At 35.9% G+C, this 20364-nt stretch overlaps 1 protein-coding gene across 1 annotated transcript in view; it reads left to right on the top strand.

The window, feature by feature from the left end:
- Window positions 1-19956, top strand: part of LOC141522917 (uncharacterized) — a 44826-nt gene extending 24870 nt beyond the window's left edge. The window contains exons 8-12 of the mRNA XM_074236280.1: window positions 3174-3302; window positions 13921-14177; window positions 15951-16095; window positions 17483-17659; window positions 19780-19956. Of these exons, the coding sequence (XP_074092381.1) occupies window positions 3174-3302; window positions 13921-14177; window positions 15951-16095; window positions 17483-17659; window positions 19780-19956 (885 nt within the window). The remainder of the gene's footprint in view (window positions 1-3173; window positions 3303-13920; window positions 14178-15950; window positions 16096-17482; window positions 17660-19779) is intronic.
- Window positions 19957-20364: the final 408 nt, after the last annotated feature.

Raw genomic sequence — 20364 nt, 5'->3', positions numbered from 1 at the left:
AAAGGGTCTATCAGATGCTGAAATCTGTTACTAATAAGCTATATACAGTAAAAAGAACACTTGAAGTAGTAAAACAAGGAAAACAGATACCTTTCTCCCCTACTTTCTAACAAGAACCTTTCTATAAAAGGAATGTCTAAAGGATTAGTTGCTTAGGGAATTATAGTCTCATTCAATTACTGTGGAAATCTTTATTTTTCAAGGATTCTTTATCTCTCATATGACGGTTCTTTCTCAGTTTTGAAAAGTCTCCACAAAATGTTGTATCTTCAGATATATTACTTAATATCTAATTCAATATTTATTAGACATCTACTGACAATAGTCTGTACCAATAGTTTTTACTTGAATAAATACAAAAGCAATGAAATTAAGTCCATTAAAATATTTCATGATACTCAGTACTCTTCCTATGCACTCATTATGCCTAGCATTATTTAATTCAACAAACATTAATCAACTACTCTCTATGGTCACACTGCATTTTACTAGGAGGATATAAGGCAGCTAGGTGGCAGAGAGAGTTCTGAGCCTGAAGTCAGGACTTATCTCCTGAGCTCAAATCTGGCCCCAGATACTTATTAGCTAGCTGAGCAAGTCACTTAAGCCTCTTTGTCTCAATTCCTTATCTGTAAAATAAACTGGAGTAGCAAATGGAAATCCAAGATGGTGTCATGAAGAGTTGAACATGACTAAAATGACTGAACAAAAGTGGGGCATAGCATTGTAGATAGATGAGCAAATATAAGGTAATTTGATGGGGGAGTGTTGCATTAACAAATGGGATTTGTTGGAGGAAAGGGTTTTGTAAGAGAGATGCAAAAAAGGAACTTGAAGATTTTTGAGAAAAAGAGTGATAGAGATAGTGATAGCCTTAGGAAGACTTATTTTGTGAACTATGTCAAAGATAGATTGGAAGAGGGAACAAATGGAAGCTAGGAAACTAATTAAGACACTCTTACAGTATTGGAGATGATGAGGTTAGTGGTTGAATGAATATAGACAAGAGGATGCAAAACAAATTTTGAGGCTAGACTCAACAAAACTTGGCGAAGGAGTAGAATTCAATTGTTTGCTTTTCATATAGCTATTTCTAGATTGTCAACTCCATGAGGAGGTTCTATACAGGGGTTCCAAAAGTATGAATAGCTTTGAGATTTTGCAACTTATTCTCAGCATTGCAATGCAAGACAATGCCAAAGGACTTGCGATGAAAAAATACTATTTACCTCCAGAGAAAGAACTTTATGGAATCTGAATGCAGATCAAAGCATACTATTTTCCACGTTCTTTTTTTCATGTTTTTTTCCCCTTTGGGTCTGCGTTTTTATTTACAACATTACTAATATGGTAATATGTTTTGCCTCATTGAACATATATGAACATATATATCAAGTTGCTTATCATATCAGGAAGGGAAGAAGTGAGGGAAGATGGGAGTGGGTAAAATTTGGAAGTCAAATTTTTAAAAATGAATGTAAAATGTCTCCCTTATATGTAACTGGGAAAAAATGTCATTTTAAAAGACGAGTCTTTTTATATTATTTTTATTATTGAAACTTAAAACTGCCATAAGACTTTTGGGAGAGACTATATTTACTATAGTAAAAATTCTACTATTTTGTATAGAATAAAGTTGCCTAATGAATTTTGAATTAGATATTAAGAAATATATATATATATATATATATATATATATATATATATATATATATATATATATATGCAATATCATTTTAGGGAGACCTAATACCCGAAAAGAACACTTTTTGAGGAACTTCTTTAAAAGCTGGTTTGATGTTCTATGTTACCATTGTTCATAAAAAAGTGTCTCATGTCTGTCTTGTGGGGTTGTCTTAAATGAATGTCACAAATGCTGTCCCATTGATGCCAGGAACATACTGGAGAAGGAAGTGGCAAACCACTCTGGTGTTTTTACCAAGAAAACTCCAAAGACAAAATCCATGAGGTCAAATAGTGTTGGACATGACTCAGTCCCAACAACAGCAGCAGCAGCAGCAATATAAAATAGCACTGGATTTTCTAAGAACCTGGAATAACCCATATCAGAATGCAGCAAAGAGTCTCTAGAAAGTATTTCAGATTGATTTATTATAAATATTTAAGAAAAATAAATAATAACTGCAACCTAATATATATACCCCGATTTTGTGATGCTCAACCTCTCTGACAGGAATAATTGATTATCTGTTCTCTACTACAATATTGGCCATTACAATTTTAAAACTTGAAAACTGATAACTTTAGGGAAATATACTTGAGGATTGATATTTTTCTCGCACCAAGTACCATGTGATAAATTTATCTTTATCCAATGATTATTTGAATGATAGTAGAATAGTTTTTCCTTGTATATTAGTTTCATTAACTTTGCCTTAAGAAAAAGGTACTATAATTCACAGTTTAGAAATTGCTCTTCCCTTTATTTGACAATAGTGTGCAACCTTGTAATAAAGGAAAAAATATATCTTAGCAAGTTGGCACACAAATGCAAACCTAGGTCATAACAATGTTAGTAATAATAATCATGAACTATGATTTGGATAAATTTCCAATTAAATATCTCTGGGCCTCAGTCTTTTCAACCATTCTCTCATTCTACTCCACCCCCAGAGTCCTCCCTAGTTTCAAATCCTATAATCCTCTGGAATTAAATATTTTCTCTCTAGTTCCAACATAATAAGAAATATTCTTTAGGTGACCCACTGTGGCTTATAGTCATTGTAAAACTTATATTGGAAGTTAGGCAAATTGTTCTCAGGGCTTTTACATAAAATTTCATGGTCCCTCTGCTCCATACATCTATCTGGGTAGACACATTTATGTGTAAGTCAAATTGACCAGAATTCATTGTGCTAATGTTGTGTCAGTCACTATGCTTTACATGTGGAACTTAAAGAAAGGCAAAAGACAGGTCCTTACCCTCAAGGAGCTCACATCCTAATGTGGGAGGCAACAAGCAAACAATTACTTGTACAATTCAATCTTGTTTCTCAGGTAGTGATGTAAGGATTGTTTTTTGTGAGAGATCCTTAATAATGTGTGCTTCGTTAACAGGGAATATTTGAATAACTATTGTGGGATAGTAAAATTTTAGTTCTATCCATAAGGCTGGTATTAAAGGCTCACATACTTGCTATTTCTCTTTTCAGTCTCCTTTAGACCCACCCCTTGAAGCAGGCCCTTCTCCAAACCGTATGCTGTACTTCAAAAGGGGAGCTAATTCAGTTCATACTGACTTTGCAGGCCTGCTGGTGAAAAACAAGACTCTTCAAACAGAGGTGTGTGGATTATTTACAAACAGAATTTTCAGGGAAAATTATTCCTCAATAAATGTGGAAGAAAAACAAGCTGATTACAATTTCCTAACAATTTTTTGTCCTATGCTGTTGGTGAAGTGGTCTTCAGGTAGAATGACATATCCTGAAAAAGGAACAAGCAGCTTCTTGGCAGGCATGAACCAAATAAAAACACCTGACAATTATGTAGAGCTTTAATTTTTTTAGGTGTTTCAAAGTCTTTAAGGTCTAAATCTGCACTAAGACTCTTGGAATATCCTGAATGGAACATTCTATAGGCCTACTACAACTTTATAATGTAAATACTATAATACCCTTTGAAACATTAGGAAACTAAGGTGACTGACTCACGATGTCACAATTGGTGTGTGTTAGAGATGTCAATTGAACTAACTTTCTGACCCCATACCCAGCACTAATCAATCATATTAGGCTGTCTCTCCTCACCAACCTGAGCAAAATAACCTACTGAGTTTGAGATAATCCCATGAACTGGAAAGGATGAATACTTCTAAATTTTAACTATATATCAAACATCTACTTGTATAAGTGAATGCTTTATTAGGTGAAATAGTAATATCAACAGATAGAAAAAACAACAAAGAAGCTTTTCTAGGAAATATTGTGCCTCTTGTTTCCTGTTATAGAAAGAGGGGGGGAGTTGAAATTAATTATTAAGTTCAATTTACAAAAATCTAATCTGATACCTGGGCTCATATTGCAAGGAGATCAAAGACAGAAAAAAGCAGTGATGTGGTGCAGTGGATGGATTGCATGGCTTAGAGTTCAAATAATAAGTGCTTGAGGCTAATTTTAACAAGACATCCAAAATGAATGTGTTTATATATCATTGGAAAAAATATTTAATTAAAAAAGAGACCTTTGAGATCAACACAGTCTAAAACCTTACTCCTATTCCTTAGAGTTCTGAACCTAGAGGAAAACTCATCTTCCCCTAGTTCAAATCTGGCCTCAAATATTTAGTAACTGTGTAACTCTGTGTCACAACCCTATTTGCTTCATCTGTAAAATGAATTGGAGAAGGAAATGGCAAACTATTCCAGTATATTTCCCAGGAAAATTCCAGATGGAGTCTTGAGGAGTCAGACATGACTGATTGCTTGTTGATGCTGTTGTTGTTCATCCTTCATTCCTTTGAAGAAGACCAATGACATCAGGATTTCTTGACTTGCTAGTGAATTGGGTTTAAGTGAGGCAGAGCTATGCAAAGTCCTTAACTCCAGTGTCATCACAGATCAGGGAGCAAGACATAGGTCAGGACTGGAGGTGGCACCAGATGCAGTAGGAGACCTTGATCTTTTTAAACTTTGTCTGAGATAACATCAATTCAATAGCTACATGTTAGAACAAGACCAAACAAAAACGATAAATGTCAAAATATGCATTGTGGAACTTTTTATGGTAATATGGAGCCAAAAATAAAGTAGATATCTGACATTTGGAGAATTGTTCAATAGATTACAAAGAAACAACAAATATGAAGATTTTATATCCACATGGGAAGACTTAAATGAACTGTTACAATATAAAGGAAACATATTTAGGAAAATAGTGTACATGATGACTTAGAACAACATAAACAAAGAACAATAAAATTGAATGTTGTGTAATTACCATGACCCAGTTGATCCTCAAATAAAAATTGAGAAAATGTCCTTCCTTTCCAAATTCTTTGCAGGGGGTGGAGGACTATGGGGGTACAATTTTTCAGACCTGGTTGATAAGATTATTTGTTTGATGGAAATGCTTTCTTTTTTCTTTTTTTTATAGTTGCTACTAGGAAATGTTCAATGAGGATAGGAAAAGATGATAATAAATTAAAAATTAATCTTAAAAGTTTTTATTATTTTTTTTATTTTATTTTGGCAAGGCAATGCGGTTAAGTGGCTTTCCCAAGGCCACACAGCTAGGTAATTATTAAGTGTCTGAGGGCAGTTTTGAACTCAGTTATTCCTGTCTCCAGGGCCAGTGCTCTATCCACTGCGCCACCTAGCTGCCCTTTTTATTTTTTTTTGTTTGTTTTGTTTTTAGGTTCTTGCAAGGCAAATGGGGTTAAGTGGCTTGCCCAAGGCCACACAGCTAGGTAATTATTAAGTGTCTGAGGGCAGTTTTGAACTCAGTTATTCCTGTCTCCAGGGCCAGTGCTCTATCCACTGCGCCACCTAGCTGCCCTTTTTATTTTTTCTTTTACAATTTTAAAAGTTTTAACGCATCTTTGTGAGACTCAAAAGAATGATGATGAATAAAGTAACCAACGTCTACAATATACAGGTATTCATGGAAATACTTTAATACCTTAAAAGTATATTTGGCCATTTTTCTTTTTGGTCTGTTTCCAGGGAGATCTGAATTTAAATCTTGCCTTAGACACTTATCTAGCTGTGTGACCTAAGGCAAGGTTCTTAATCTTTTCTCTGTTTCAATTTCTTAGTCTATAAAATGGAGGTAATAATACTACTTACTTCACAGGGTTGTTGGGAAGATCAAATGAGATAACATAGTAAAACTCTTTGTAAACCTTAAATGCTATACATAATGTTAGCTACTATTGCTGCCACTTTCAGCTGTCAACCAGATGGCAAATTCTTGAGATATTATTTGCCACCTTTTCCTAGGATCTCATCTTGCCAGGCACATTCATGTGATCCCAGTTTTCCCTTCTCACCAATCCAAAATCAGTAATAATAAGTAATTCTCTTTGTATCTTTATGCTATTTACCTTTAAAAATATTATGCTATTAGCTTGGATAGTTAATAATTGATTATATTGTTTCATTGTATTAATTTATCCTATTCCATTTAAATATAACTTGAAAAAGGACAATAATTGGACAACTAGGTGGTCCAGTGGACACAGCACTGACCCTGAAGTCAGGAGGACCTGAGTTCAAATCCAGCCTTCGACACTTAATAATTACCTATCTGTGGGACCTTGGGCAAGTCTTGAAAAAACCAAAAAAAGAAAAGAAAAAGGACATTAAGTACAATGGACCCGTTATATAAGACAAAAGTGATTGTTACATGCAAAATATCTCTTTTTAAATCATTGATGGCAATTTCTGGAAATCATGATATTAATCCTTTTGATTTATAACTCTGATAAGAGGGAGAATTAATAGTAAACATTAGCAGTATGGGTCATGTTTATTTTAGGATTTGTCTTAATTTGGACATGAGTTGGGATGTTTACCTTTGTATTGTCTTCGAAGAAAGGAATTATTAAACAACATAATTATGTATCTGTGGAGGAGATTATAGGGAATGGGATTGATAAAATTACTAGTACAGTTTTCATGTGCTCTGATGTACTTTAAGGCACATTTATATAAGAATTAATATGCTAATTACAAAATCATACTTATCTATTTATTAAAGCAGGTCCACCAAAGAGATTGAGCTTCTGTGAGTAACTTAAAAATACTGCATAATTCACATTGATTTTCTCTCAAGTTAATTCCATATTGGTCAAAAAGTCACAACAAAACCTCCTCTACCCCAACATTGCAATCCTGACATAAATGTACTAATTGAATATCTTTTTGGAAATAAATTTAATTGCCACTTAAGTGCCAGCTAATATGCAGGACATTTCAGGAACATTTATGATTGACAACAAAAGAAAGAAACCTTGAGGAGCTGATGAGTTGTATAATCTTGGGCAAATCAATGGAGCAGTCAACATTGATTAAACACCTATATATTTGGCATAGTGTTAAGTGCTGGGAATACAAAAAGAGCCTCAGTTTCCTTATAAGCAAAATGATGAATTTGGACTTATCTCAAAGGTCTCTCTCTCTTTTTTTAAAAAAAAATATTTTTCCAAATTTAAGAAAAGATAGTTTTCAACATTCATTTTTGTAAAGTTTTTTCCCTCCCCACCCTAACATGGGAAGTAATCTGATATAGGTAATCCATGCACAATCATGTTACACATATTTCCATATTAGTCATGCTATGAAAGAACAATCAGAACAAAAGGAAAACCATACAAAGTAAAAAACAAATTGAAATATTTGAAAATAGTATCTTTAATAAGTATTTGGACTCCATAGTTTTTGTTCTCTGAATATGGATGGCATTTTCCTTCACAAATCTTTTTTTAGTGTTATTTTATTTTTTCCAATAACATGCCAAGATAGTTTCCAACATTTGTCTTTGCATAAGCTTTTGGCTTCCATGTTTTTCTTCTCTCTTCCTTCTCTCCCTTCTCCCCTTGTCAACCAATAATCTGATACAGGTTATACATGTACAATTGTATTCAACCTGTTTCTATATTAGTCTTGTTATATCATGTCTTTTAGAATTGTGTGTGATCAGGGGCGGCTAGGTGGCAGTGGATAAAGCACCGGCCCTGGAGTCAAGAGTACCTGGATTCAAATCCGGTCTCAGACACTTAATAATTACCTAGCTGTGTGGCCTTGGGCAAGCTACTTAACCCCGTTTGCCTTGCAAAAACCTAAAAAAAGCAAATTGACTGTGATCACTGTATTGCTAAAAAGAGCTAACTATATCATAAGTGGTCACTACACAATGTTACTATAATAGCAGCAATGTGTACAATGCTCTCTTGCTTCTTCTCACTTCACTTAGCATCAGTTCATATTTTTTTCAAGTTTTTCTGATTATGCATTAATAAAATGTTCTTGTTTAAGAGTAAACAAAATACTCCCTCCCCCAAAAAATATAGACTTGCTTGAGCGATAAAGGGGAGAAAAAAATTAAAATGAAAAAAATAATAGTAATAATTGTAGGTATGGCCAGGTTGCAACAATGGACAGAGCACTGGCCCTGGAGCCAGGAGCACCTGAACCCATATCCAGCCCCATACACCCAACAATCAGTCAGCCGTGTGACACGCAAGCCACCCCAACCCCACTGCCCTGCAAAAACCAAAAAAAAAAAGAAAAAAAGAAAAAAAAGACCCAAAATAAAATAAAATAAAATAGTAATAATAGTAATAATAGTAGGCGTGGCTGTGTGGTGGATAGAGCATTGGCTCTTGAGCCAGGAGCACCCAGGTCCTAATCTGGCCTCAGACACCCAATGGTCACCCAGCTATTTGGCCCCAGACAGGCCACCTAGCACCATTTGCCCTGCACCCCCCAAATAATAATAATGATAATAATAATAATAATAATGTGCTTCAGTCTTTATTCCAACACCAACAACTCTGTTGCGAGTGGATCACATCTTTTTTTTTAGGTTTTTTTTTTTTGCAAGGCAAATGGGGTTAAGTGGCTTGCCCAAGGCCACATGGCTAGGTCATTATTAAGTGTTTGAGAGGGGATTTGAACCCAGGTACTCCTGACTCCAGAGCTGGTGCTTTATCCACTGCACCACCTAGCCTTCCCCACTACGAGCTTCCAATGTAGCTGCTGCTAAGTCCTGTGTGATTCTGACTGCAGCTCCAAGATATTTGAATTGTGGCCTTCTGGCTGCTTGTAATATTTTCTCTTTGACTTGGGAGTTCTCGAACTTGGCTATAATATTCCTAGGGTTTGGTTTTTTGGGATTTCTTTCTCAAGGGGATGGGTGGATTCTCTCCATTTCTATTTTGCCCTCTGCTTCTAGGATATCAGGGCAATTTTCCTGTAGTAATTCTTTGAAAATGATGTCAATGCTCTTTTCCTGATCATGATTTTCAGGTATTCCAATAATTTTTAAATTATCTTTCCTCAATCTGTATTCGATATCAGTTGTTTTTTTCAATGAGATGTTTCACATTTTCTTCTAATTTTACATTTTTATGGTTTTGAAGCAATGAGTCCTGATTTCTCCTAAATTCATCAATCTCCCTGAGTTCTATTCTTTGTCTGAAGGATTAGTTTTCCTCAGAGAGTTTTCTTATCTCTTTTTCCATCTGGCCAATTTTGCTTTTAAAAGCATTCTTCTCCTCAATAACTTTTTGAACTGTTTTATCCATTTGACCTAAGCTGGTTTTTAGCATGCTATTTTCTTCAGCATTTCTTTTTGGATTTCCTTGACTAAGCTGCTGACTTCACTTTCACATTTTTCCTGCATCTCTCTCATTTCTTTTCTCAGTTTTTCTTCTAACTCCCTCATTTGATTTTCAAAGTCTTCTTTGAGCTCTGTCATAGCCTGAGCCCAACTTCTGTTTCTCTTGGAGTTGTCAGATGCAGGAGCTTGTGCTTCCTCATCTTCAGACTGAGTATTTTGATCCTTCTTGGGATTATAGATAGTGTATTTCTCAATGGTGTTCCTCTTTTTTCTCTGCTTGCTCATTTTTCCAGCCTAAGGCTGTTTTGGGGGTGCTTCCTGAGCTTTTGGGACATTCAGTCTGTGAGGCTCTGTCCTCCCCCTTGGTCTGTGAATGACCATAAGCACCCCGCTCTACTACAGCGCTGAGGTGGAAGGGGCCCTTGCTGTTCGATGGTGGGGCCTAGACTGTGATCAAGATCTGAATGTGTTCAGAGCCCCAGAGTCCTGTTCCAGGGACAGAGCTCTGCAGTCTCTATCTCTTCACTCCCCTCCCTAGGTCCAATGGGCTCATGGCCTGGGGGCTCCTGCTTACCAGCTCTGCCTGCTTCTGTTTCCTGGATCTGGGCTGTGGTGGCCACTCTGCTTGCTGTGTGCCCTGAGGGCTGGGCTTCAAATGCTTGCTCTGGGAGAGTTCCCCCCCCCAGCTGTTCCCCCAATTTGTGCCCAGTGTTCCCTGGGGCATAGGTCAGGAAACCCCCCCCCCCAGCCTTGGCTCCCAGCGCACTGGGCCTGCCTCCGGAAGACTGAAGTTCTTTTGCTCTGGCAGGCCACCCCTCTGGCAGGCCTCCCCTCCATCCCCGGGGAGCAGAACCTTTCAGCTCTTTGCCAGGTTACCTTGAGTAGGAGAACTGCCTCACTGGGCCCCTCTGTGGGTTCTGTCTCTCGAAGATTTGGTTAAAGTCCTTAGTTTCGAAAATTTATGAGAGCACCTAAGACAAAATCTGCTTTTGTCCCCATATTGTCCCTGCCCCTCTCTACTAGACTTCTTAAGATGAAATAAGATATCCTCCTTTTTCTTTCCCCGAATACATCTAAAGAAAAAAATCTGTAGCTCAAAGAACCTAGTCCTTAGCTCATTTTTCCTGTTGGGCATTACAATGCTTGTAATTGATGCAATTTCTTGCAGTAACAAAATGTTCCTGACCTTTTTCTGGTTATATAGCAAATGTTCTTTTACAATGTCAAGTAAAAGCAAATTTGTCTTTCTCCTCTTTTACTAGTTCTCAAGATCACACTCAGTCTAATAAAGTAATTTGAACTGAAAAATTAGATTAAAGTTTCATAGTTAAGAGCCAACTAAATGCAGTGGTAGCTCAATTTTCCTTCATTTAGAGGACTTTCTTCATTTGCTCAGACACAAGGAAGCAGAGATTTCAAAATTTTCCCCAGGGATGAGTTCTGATAACCTATTACTTTCAAGATGACCAACTCTCAAGATCTATTAATGTCATTCATATTGAACTTGGTGAATCTTGTACCAGGGGCTATTGGAGGAGAGGACAGTGCAGTAGGAAGGGACATTCTTTGCTATTTACTGTAGGGTGAGATTAGAAACCAAATCTAAAAAGGACAGGTGTGATGGGGGTAGCCATAGAAGAAGAAATTAATTGGGAGAGGTTGGGGTACTTATCTCTGAAAATACTAAATCATATTTTTTAAGAAAGAAAGGAAAAATAACATTTATTGAGCAAGAGAAAGAGGGAAAGGGAAAGAGAAAAGAAAGGAAAGGAAAGAAAAGAAAGGTGGGTCTGAGGAGAGAGGTAAAGGAATTTCAGGGCTGATTAATAATGATGAACATGAGCCCAGTCATCTCAGATTTAGGAAGGTGACTATTTCCTTAATTGTTGGGTTCAAAGCTCATAGTCATCTTTACCCAGAATGAAAGTAAATCCATAACTTGGGACCATAGCAGGCCATAGCATGACTGGCTTAATTTATACTGTAAGTTTCCATTATGGAAGTCATGTAAATCTACTATCAATATTCTTTTCTCTATAGATAGAGATCATGATATAGTGTACATGGATGTAAACTCACTATATTTAGGGATTTCTTTAATCTTTGTATCCATAACCAAGAGCCTGGTTCTTAGTAAATACTTTTTGATTGATTTCTTGGCCATAAAGTAAAAAAAAAAAGATCCCTGTGTCGTCCCTACTTCGAAAGCAACCAGTCGTGTGACCTTGGGTGTCCCTCTCTAAGACTGAACAGGAAAAGAAGGTATTGATCTTCATTGAAAGAAGAGATTTCTTGCTGTGAGTTCCTTATACCAATGAACTCAGAGTTCTGGCAAAAAGAAAAAGAATCTCAGTGATAATCTCCTAGATATATATTAACTTCCCTCATTGTGGTAATGGAATCTTTTCTAGAATTTTCAAATCAAGGTATAGCTAAAGAACTAGCTGTCTGTGATATTGAATGAAGCACTTCCTAGATTGGATTAGATATCTCTTGAAACATATTCCCTGTTTTTCATCCTCATTTTTCTGCCATATCTATAACTGGACACTAATAGTCAAGAGAAGAACTTTTTTTGAGATGGAAAATATCCTTCCTCAAATTCCTGAGAAGGGATTTGATCTAGACAATGTCATTACTTCTTCTTTCCTTTTTGGACCCTTAAGAAGCTCATAAGTACTGTTTTGTGAGTTTCTTCCTTTCTTCCTTCTCTTTCCTTTCCCTTTCCTTTCTCCTTTCCTTTTCTTTCCCTTTCCTTTTACTTTCAAATCATTTCCTTTTTTTTGGTTTCTTCCATTCCTTTCCTTTCCTTTTCCTCTTCCTTTTTCTTTCCCCTTCTCTTTTCCTTTTCCCTTCCCTTTTCTTTCCTCTATTTACTTCAGTTTCTCATCTGTAAAAAGAGTGGAAAAGGAAATGACGAACCACAATCTTTGCTAAGAAATCCCCAAATAGGCTCACACACAGTTGTAACAAGATGGAAATATGACTCAACAATAGCACCACTTAGAAAATTAGTGTTAAATGGCACTTAAATCTTCTAGAATTGGAGTCCATAAATTCTAATGTGATGAAGTAATGTTTCAAAAGATACCACTGGCTGTCCTGAGACACAGGATAGGGAGAGGAAACAAGAGGAAAAATTGAAAGGGAGAGGAGAAAGAAAAAAATGAGAACTTCTTGGAGTGGGGTGGGGAAGTACTTTGCCTCAGATGATAGATACTTTGTGTCATCAAATTTAAATGGTATATACTATTCTAGAACAACCCAGGGATTAGGGAATGTCTGCTACATAGATTCCTTTGCTCTATTATTTCCATTTATTTTGAATAAGCTGCACCTAATACCTTGGAATTAAGTCATCCTACCAGTGAGAAAGAGACAGCTAGATGATTCAGTGAATAGAGCAATGGTGTGGAGTCAGGAAGACCTGAGTTCAAGCCTGACCTCAGACACTCATTAACTGTGTGACCCAGGGCAAGGCACTGTTTGCCTTGATCCACTGGTGAAAGAAATGGTAAACTACTCCAGTGTCTTTCCCAAGAAAACCCCAGTCTCAAAGAGTTGTCAACACTGAACTGCTTCCCAGGGTTTTGTGAGCATCAAATGAGATAATAACTATAAAGTGTTTAGCACAGTCACAAATTAAGCAGAATATAAATAGTATCTTAATTATTATTAGGGCAAAAAAGCACATATGCCCTTTTCTTTCCTGTCTATTACAGAAGGAAATGCCCTTAAAATTTGGAACTATATATTTTGCATGCCCTATCATATGTGATCACAGCCTAAAAGATCAGAGTTTTTGTAGGATCCATTAGGAGAGTCCAGAAGGACAGAGTCACGTTCAGTTCAAATTGGGAGTATTATATTTAATCCAAGATGACACATTTAAGAATGAATGGATGAGGTTGAGGTACCTCTAGATGATGGCAATCAGGATGGTAAGATCATGCTATACAAGGAAGTGACTTGGAGGAGGGGAATAGAGGAAATGATTATTCTCTTCAAGCCTTTGAAGAGTGACCATTGGATTAGACTTGTTCTGCTTGGCCCCTAAAAGGAAAAAATTGGAGCCATGGGTAGAAGTGACAGATTGGGAGATTTGGGCTTCATGTTAATATAAAATTACATTTATATAAAAAGCATTAATATAAAAATATAGAACAAATTCTTAATAAGTAGAGTTAGCGAAAAGTATGATAAACTTAAAGAAGGTCTTTAAACTGAGGCTGGACGATGACTTGAAGGAGAAGTTGGAGAAAAGAAATCATGGTCCAGTATAGATTGAACTAGATATGAACTTCCCAACTTTGAGATTCCATGGTTCAGTTAATTAAAGCTTTAATTTTGAGAGCTTTTTAGTCAATAGTAAGTAGAAATAGATAGTAGAAGTGTTAACATGAATAATTTCACTCATGAATTTGTATCTCATTGGTTGGCATGATTTTATTTTTAAAATATGATTAACTTTTTTTTTTAATAAAGGGAGGTATCAATTTAGTTTATAAAAATCAATATCCCCTTTCTAGTCATTAATTTTTAAAAGTTCTAATTAAGGGTTATTTAAAGATTTCTAGTGTGAAGGTTAATACCATCTTTATATTTTTCTCTTCCTAAATAGGTAAAGAATCTTCAAAACAGGCTTCTCATGAAAGAATCCTCATTGAAAGAGATGAAATTTGAACTAGAAAAGTACAAAGAAAATTATATCAGACAGTCCTCCCAGAATCTGACCTGGAAAGATCATATCAGGGATCTAGAGAAAATCAATGCTTCAGGCTCCAGAATAAAGTCTTTGAAAAATATCAATATTCAGAACCTTGAAAAAGGCAACTGGGACTTAAGTGAAAGAGTGGTAGAACTTGAAAGCCATCTAAGGTAGGGTGTGTTTTCTAATTGGTATCCACATTGGGTGATTTGGTGAAAAATAAACTGACAGGATGGAGGAGACTTGGCTCTTGGTCCCACTACTGACTTGCTTGATGACCTTAGGCAAGTCACTTTAACTCCCTGAGACTCAGTTTCCTCACCTGTAATAGAAGAGATTGAACTCCTAAAGTCTAAGAGTTCTCTAAAAAATGCTGCAATTCTACAGACATTTCATCATCAGCCCTGGAGTCAGGAGGAACTGAATTCCTATCAGACCTTGGACACTTGATACTTACTAGTGGTGGACAAGTCCACATAACCCTTATTGTCTCACATCCAGGGCCATCTTCATTTGTCCACATCCATATCCAGCCACTGAATCCCCCAAAGGTTCTAGAGGAAAAAGTGAGGCCAGTAACTTAGCACAGCACTCCCTCATTCACATCCAATTCATATACTTGTCAGAGCATCACCTCCCTGATGTCATGGTATTTTTCAAGAATAAAACATCATCACTAATCATAGTGTTTAAATTAGGTCAAATTATGCATGCTTTTGGATTCAGCATTGTGTAAAATGATTATTCCATTTCTTGATGAGTATTAGAGATGAAAGATTTGAAACTGTACCCTGGGCTAGGCTGTTAGGAAAAAAAGTACCACTATCCTTTTCTTGGTGTGTATGTATGTATGTATGCATGTATGTTAGGGAGCAGATTTCAGACCAGGTTACTTATAACAGAAATACCTGAGGAAAACCCAGGAATTACAATCACAGTAAGGCTAAGGAGGAGGAAGTCTAGAAATGATTCTGTCCAAGTCAGTTACTTGAATTGTTTCAGCTTTCTATTTCTAATTATATGGTGGTAATGTCCCACCATCCACCAGTCTGATTATTCCTCTGAGACTCCCATTTCCCACACTGTTTTAGAAGAGAAAATACTTAGGAACTTAAAATTGATTTGGGTACCAAACTAGAATCAAGAGATCAATATAAATTTAAGGATCAGTTCGTGGGAGAAAATGACGACTCTTTCTGGTCGTCCAGATATTGTGAAAAGAGAGTAGCAAAGGACTGATTAAAGGCAACAATCATTAGAATGACCCCCTATTTGGCAGATCATCTCTAGAAGGTAAACCACATTTTCTAACAGCTTAACTTTTGCCTAGTACAATGTCTGGAACTGGAAAGTTCCTCTATGTGGCATAGAGAAGGCTTCTATACAAATTCTAAATTAAAAAAAATAGAGGGGTGGCTAGGTGGTGCAGTGGCTAGACCACCATCCCTGGAGTCAGGAGTGCCTGAGTTTAAATCTTGCCTAAGGCACTTAATAATTTCCTAGCTGTGTGGCCTTGGGAAAGTTGTTTAACCCCCATTGCCTTGTAAAAACCTTAAAAAATGTACAAAGTGAGTCATTATTCACCTTTTTTTTCACCAAGTGCTCAAGTAGTCTCTGTGTCTATATGTCAGATTACTATTCCTTTAGAAGTCTGTCAGTTTAAATGGGAAAGAAAATGACCAATAGAAGTTCTTGCAGAATAGACTCTGGGCAATAGGTTTTTAAAGACAAGACAGCCATGCCTTAAGGTAGAAACCTTATTATTTTTCTTGGCATTTCTTGTGCTATTCCTAGCTTCTCCTCACAAATGGTTAATTTCACAACTACTTAGATAGCAAAGAATCCACATTTTTCTCATGGAAAGTTCTACTTTAAAGAAAAAACTTATTCTACTTAGCATGTAAGAAATGTATAAGATTAAGACTTGTTAATATCATCCACAGAGTACAGCTTATTGAAAGAGAAAAGGCAAAAGAAAAAGCAGCTGCTTTGGAAAAAAAGTTGGTTGATGCCATACACAAATTAGCCTCTTTTATGAATCTTGATATGGAAGGGCAAGATGATTCCCCAGAGGTTTTAGTGAAGAAGGTAAGAATATTCTACTCAAGCTGAATTAATGGAGAGCTAATAGTTTTATTCTATATTTTTACTCCTGTCATGTTTCTCATGAACTGGTTTGGTCGAAAACTGAGCAATTGCCCAGTGACAATGAGTTATCTTTTCCAAGTGAAGAAAAAGTAGCTGACAGGTTCCTTACTATAATTTGGAACCTTAGAATTTCTTCTGTGCCACCACAGGAATTAATCTGATCTTTTGGGAGAAGGTAACTGTGTGGCCTTGGGAAAGCCACTTAACCCCATTGCCTTGCAAAAACAGAGAGAGAGAGAGAGAGAGAGAGAGAGAGAGAGAGAGAGAGAGAGAGAGCTTTACAAAATGGCACACCACTCAAGATAGGAGAGAGGTGTCATTATGATCTATTTTATTGTTCTTTGCCCATAGTTCCATATTGCTCTTTGGAATGAATGGATTAGTTTACAACTCCACCAACAGGGCATTAATATCCTAATCTTCCCACAACTTCTCCAACATTGTATTGTGATTTTAAGTGTGTGGATCTGCTCCCACAAAATGACACTCTCATGCAACAAATTTTAATAGGGATTTATTAAACTAAACAAGGAATAGGACAATAAGACGAACGACATTGACACAAACAATACAAAATTACACAGAGTATTAAAACTATTACAATAATTATTAAGATAGAGGAAAAAGAAAAAGAAAACATCACCACTTCGGGGGAACACCGTCTCTCAAAGTCAATGCTGGGGAAGCCCCAGATCAATCCAGCGTGAGACCCGAAGGGGAGAATCCCAGGCAACTCGTCAGCTCCATGGGTGAGGCTTCAGTGTTTTTTAACCCGAAAGTGATTTTTATACATTAGAGGACAAAGAAGGCATAAAGCCAAGGCTTGGGCTAAGTTCCAGTATTCAGTAATAAATTTAAAAAACCATCTGTAGATTGTGTGACCTGCTGAAGGCCATGTACTCGTAAACGGCATATTCTTAATTAAATCGTTTATCCTGAAGGAGGTAGCCAACTTCTTTCAAGGATAAACAGCTCCTGGAATGGCTAGTTCCTGGAATTACAGCTGCCGATAATCAGTAGAGTTCATGGATCAGTCAATCAGGCCTTGGATGGTTAGTATTTGAAATGATCTTATAAAATGGGTAAACTGATTTTTCCCTTCAAACATTTATCATTTTCCCATTTTGTCATTTTAGTCAATTTGATTGTGAGGTGGTTCCTCATAGTTGTTTTAATTTGCATTTCCAAATGAGATGATTTTTGTAAAGTACTTAGCTCAGAGCCTTGCTCTTAGTAAATACTAAGAAATATTTGTTCCCTTCCCCCTTTTTATTTGCTTTTTAAATATTAATGCCAGAATAATAATCGTTCTCTTCCTACCCTTCAGGACAAAACCATTGACAAACTCGGGAAATATTTACAAATGGTTGAAACAATTAAAGAGAAGACTTCTAAAAAGGTGACCAATTTGAAAACAACATTAAACTACACTGAGCCAGAAGCCAGAGAGGACAAAGAAAGGGTCTATCAGATGCTAAAAGCTGTTACTAATGAGCTATATACAGTAAAAAGAACACTTGAAAAAGTAGTAAAATGAGGAAAACAGTTACTTCCCCTCCACACACACTTTCTAACAAGAACCTTTCTATAAAAGGAATGTCTAAAGAATTAGTCACAATTTAGCATTGTGATTAATAATCAGTTTCTCATATTTTTTGCTTATGGAATTATAGTCTCATTCAGTTTCTGTGGAAATCTTTATTTTTCAAGGATTCTTTATCTCTCATATGACGGTTTACTAAAAAAGTATTCTTTCTTAGTTTTAAAAAGTCTCCACAAAATGTTGTATCTTCAGATATATTCCTTAATATCTAATTCAATATTCATTAGACATCTACTGACAATAGTCTGTACCAATAGTTTTTACTTGAATAAACAAAAAAGCAATGAAATTAAGTCCATTTTATATTTAAAAATCTCATGATACTCAGTATTCTTCCTATGCACTCATTATGCCTAGTATTATTCAATTCAACAAACATTAATCAACTACTCTATATGGTCACACTGCATCTTACTAGGAGGATATAAGGCAGCTAGGTGCCTGAGAGAGTTCTGAGCCTGAAGTCAGGATTTATCTCCTGAGCTCAAATCTGGCCCCACATACTTATTAGCTAGCTGAGCAAGTCACTTAAGCCAGTTTGTCTCAATTCCTTATCTGTAAAATAAGCTGGAGTAGCAAATGGAAATCCAAGATGGTGTCATGAAGAGTTGGACATGAAAAAAATGACTGAACAACAGGGGGCATAGCATTGTAGACGTATGATAAAATATAAGGTTAATTTGAAGGGGGAGTGTGTAAACAAATGGGTTTTGTTAGAGAAGGGGTCTTGTAAGAAAGATGCAAAAAGGACCTTGACGATTTTTGAGAAAAAGTGTGATAGAGATAGTGATAGCCTTAGGAAGACTTATTTTGTGATAGATTGGAAGAGGGAACAAATGGAAGCTAGGAAACTAATTAAGACACTCTTACAGTATTGGAGATGATGAGGTTAGTGGTTGAATGAATATAGAGAAGAGGATGCAAAACACATTTTAAGGCTAGACTCAACAAAACTTGGCGAAGGAGTAGAATTCAATTGTTTGCTTTTCATATAGCTATTTCTAGATTGTCAACTCCATGAGGAGGTTCTATACAGGGGTTCCAAAAGTCTGAATAGCTTTGAGATTTTGCAACTTATTCTCAGCACTGCAATGCAAGACAGTGCCAAAGGACTTGCGATGAAAAAATGCTATTTACCTCCAGAGAAAGAACTTTATGGAATCTGTATTTTTGTTTATTTTTTTTTTGGTTTTTCAAGGCAATGGGGTTAAGTGGCTTGTCCAAGGCCACATGGGTAGATAATTATTAAGTGTCTGAGGTTGGATTTGAACCCAGGTACTCCTGACTGCAAGGCTGGTGGTCTATTCACTGTGCCACCTAGCCAGCCCTGAATATTTCTTTCTTTTTTTGAACTTTATGGAATCTGAATGCAGATCAAAGCATACTATTTTCCACCTTCTTTTTTTCATGTTTTTTTCCCCTTTGGGTCTGCGTTTTTATTTACAACATTACTAATATGGTAATATGTTTTGCCTCATTGAACATATATGAACATATATATCAAGTTGCTTATCATCTCAGGGAGGGAAGAGGTAAGGGAATAAGGGAGTGGGTAAAGTTTGGAATTCAAATTTTTAAAAATGAATGTAAAAAATGGCCCTTATATGTAACTAGGAAAAAATATCATTTTAAAAGATGAGTCTTTTGATATTATTTTTATTATTAAAATTTAAAACTGCCATAAGACTTTGGGGAGAGACTATATTAACTATAGCAAAAATTCTACTATTGGTCACAGAGTAAAGATGCCTAATGAATTTTGAATTAGATATTAAGAAATATATATATATATATATATATATATATATATATATATATATGCAATATCATTTTAAGGAGACTTAATACCAGAAAAGAACATTTTTGAGGAACTTGTTGAAAAGCTGGTTTGATGTTCTATATTACCATTGTTCATAAAAATGTGTCTGTCTTGTGGAGTTATCTTAAATGAATATCTAAAATCCTGTGCCACTGATGCCATTTTTCTTTTCTTTTGTGTGTGTGACTTTTCCCTCTTGTAGCTCTTAGATTTTAGAGAATCTGTTATGAAGATGATGGGTTTTAACATCAAAACTCCAGACAAGGAAATCATTAATCAACTCAAACCCATAATAGAAACTTATGAAATTTCTTTAATTACATCTAATATCAGATTAAAAGTTCCTGGTGACTGTAAAATCAGCCAAGGGAATGAATGACATAAAAGACATTTGAATTCTTTTTTCTTCACTGTCATCAGCATATCCTAAAATTGCAGAATATTTTCTGTAATGGTTTGAATATAAGACCTGTGGAAGCTGACCAGGGAATAAATAAAATACATTTGGCATTTTCCATTTTTCCATTCTGTAATGTTTGTCACTGGATTTCCCCCCACCCTTTTCCATATTTCACCTTTTCACCTCCATTCTCTCCACTTTTGCTAAAACTTATTCTTGACTTGTTATCCGTAATTTATTTGAGATAGTCTGATCCTGAGATTTCATCAGTAAGTGAAGTCCACTGATGCATATCAACATTTCTGTAATTTATAGCATAGGCTTATATTTATATTTTAGCTTGTAACTTATTGTCTGAGTGACTTGGGATGCTGACAGATTAGAAGG

Source organism: Macrotis lagotis, chromosome 4 (genome assembly GCF_037893015.1).
Source record: "Macrotis lagotis isolate mMagLag1 chromosome 4, bilby.v1.9.chrom.fasta, whole genome shotgun sequence".
NCBI classification, from domain to species: domain Eukaryota; kingdom Metazoa; phylum Chordata; class Mammalia; order Peramelemorphia; family Peramelidae; genus Macrotis; species Macrotis lagotis.
This window is presented reverse-complemented; position numbering and strand designations above follow the sequence as displayed.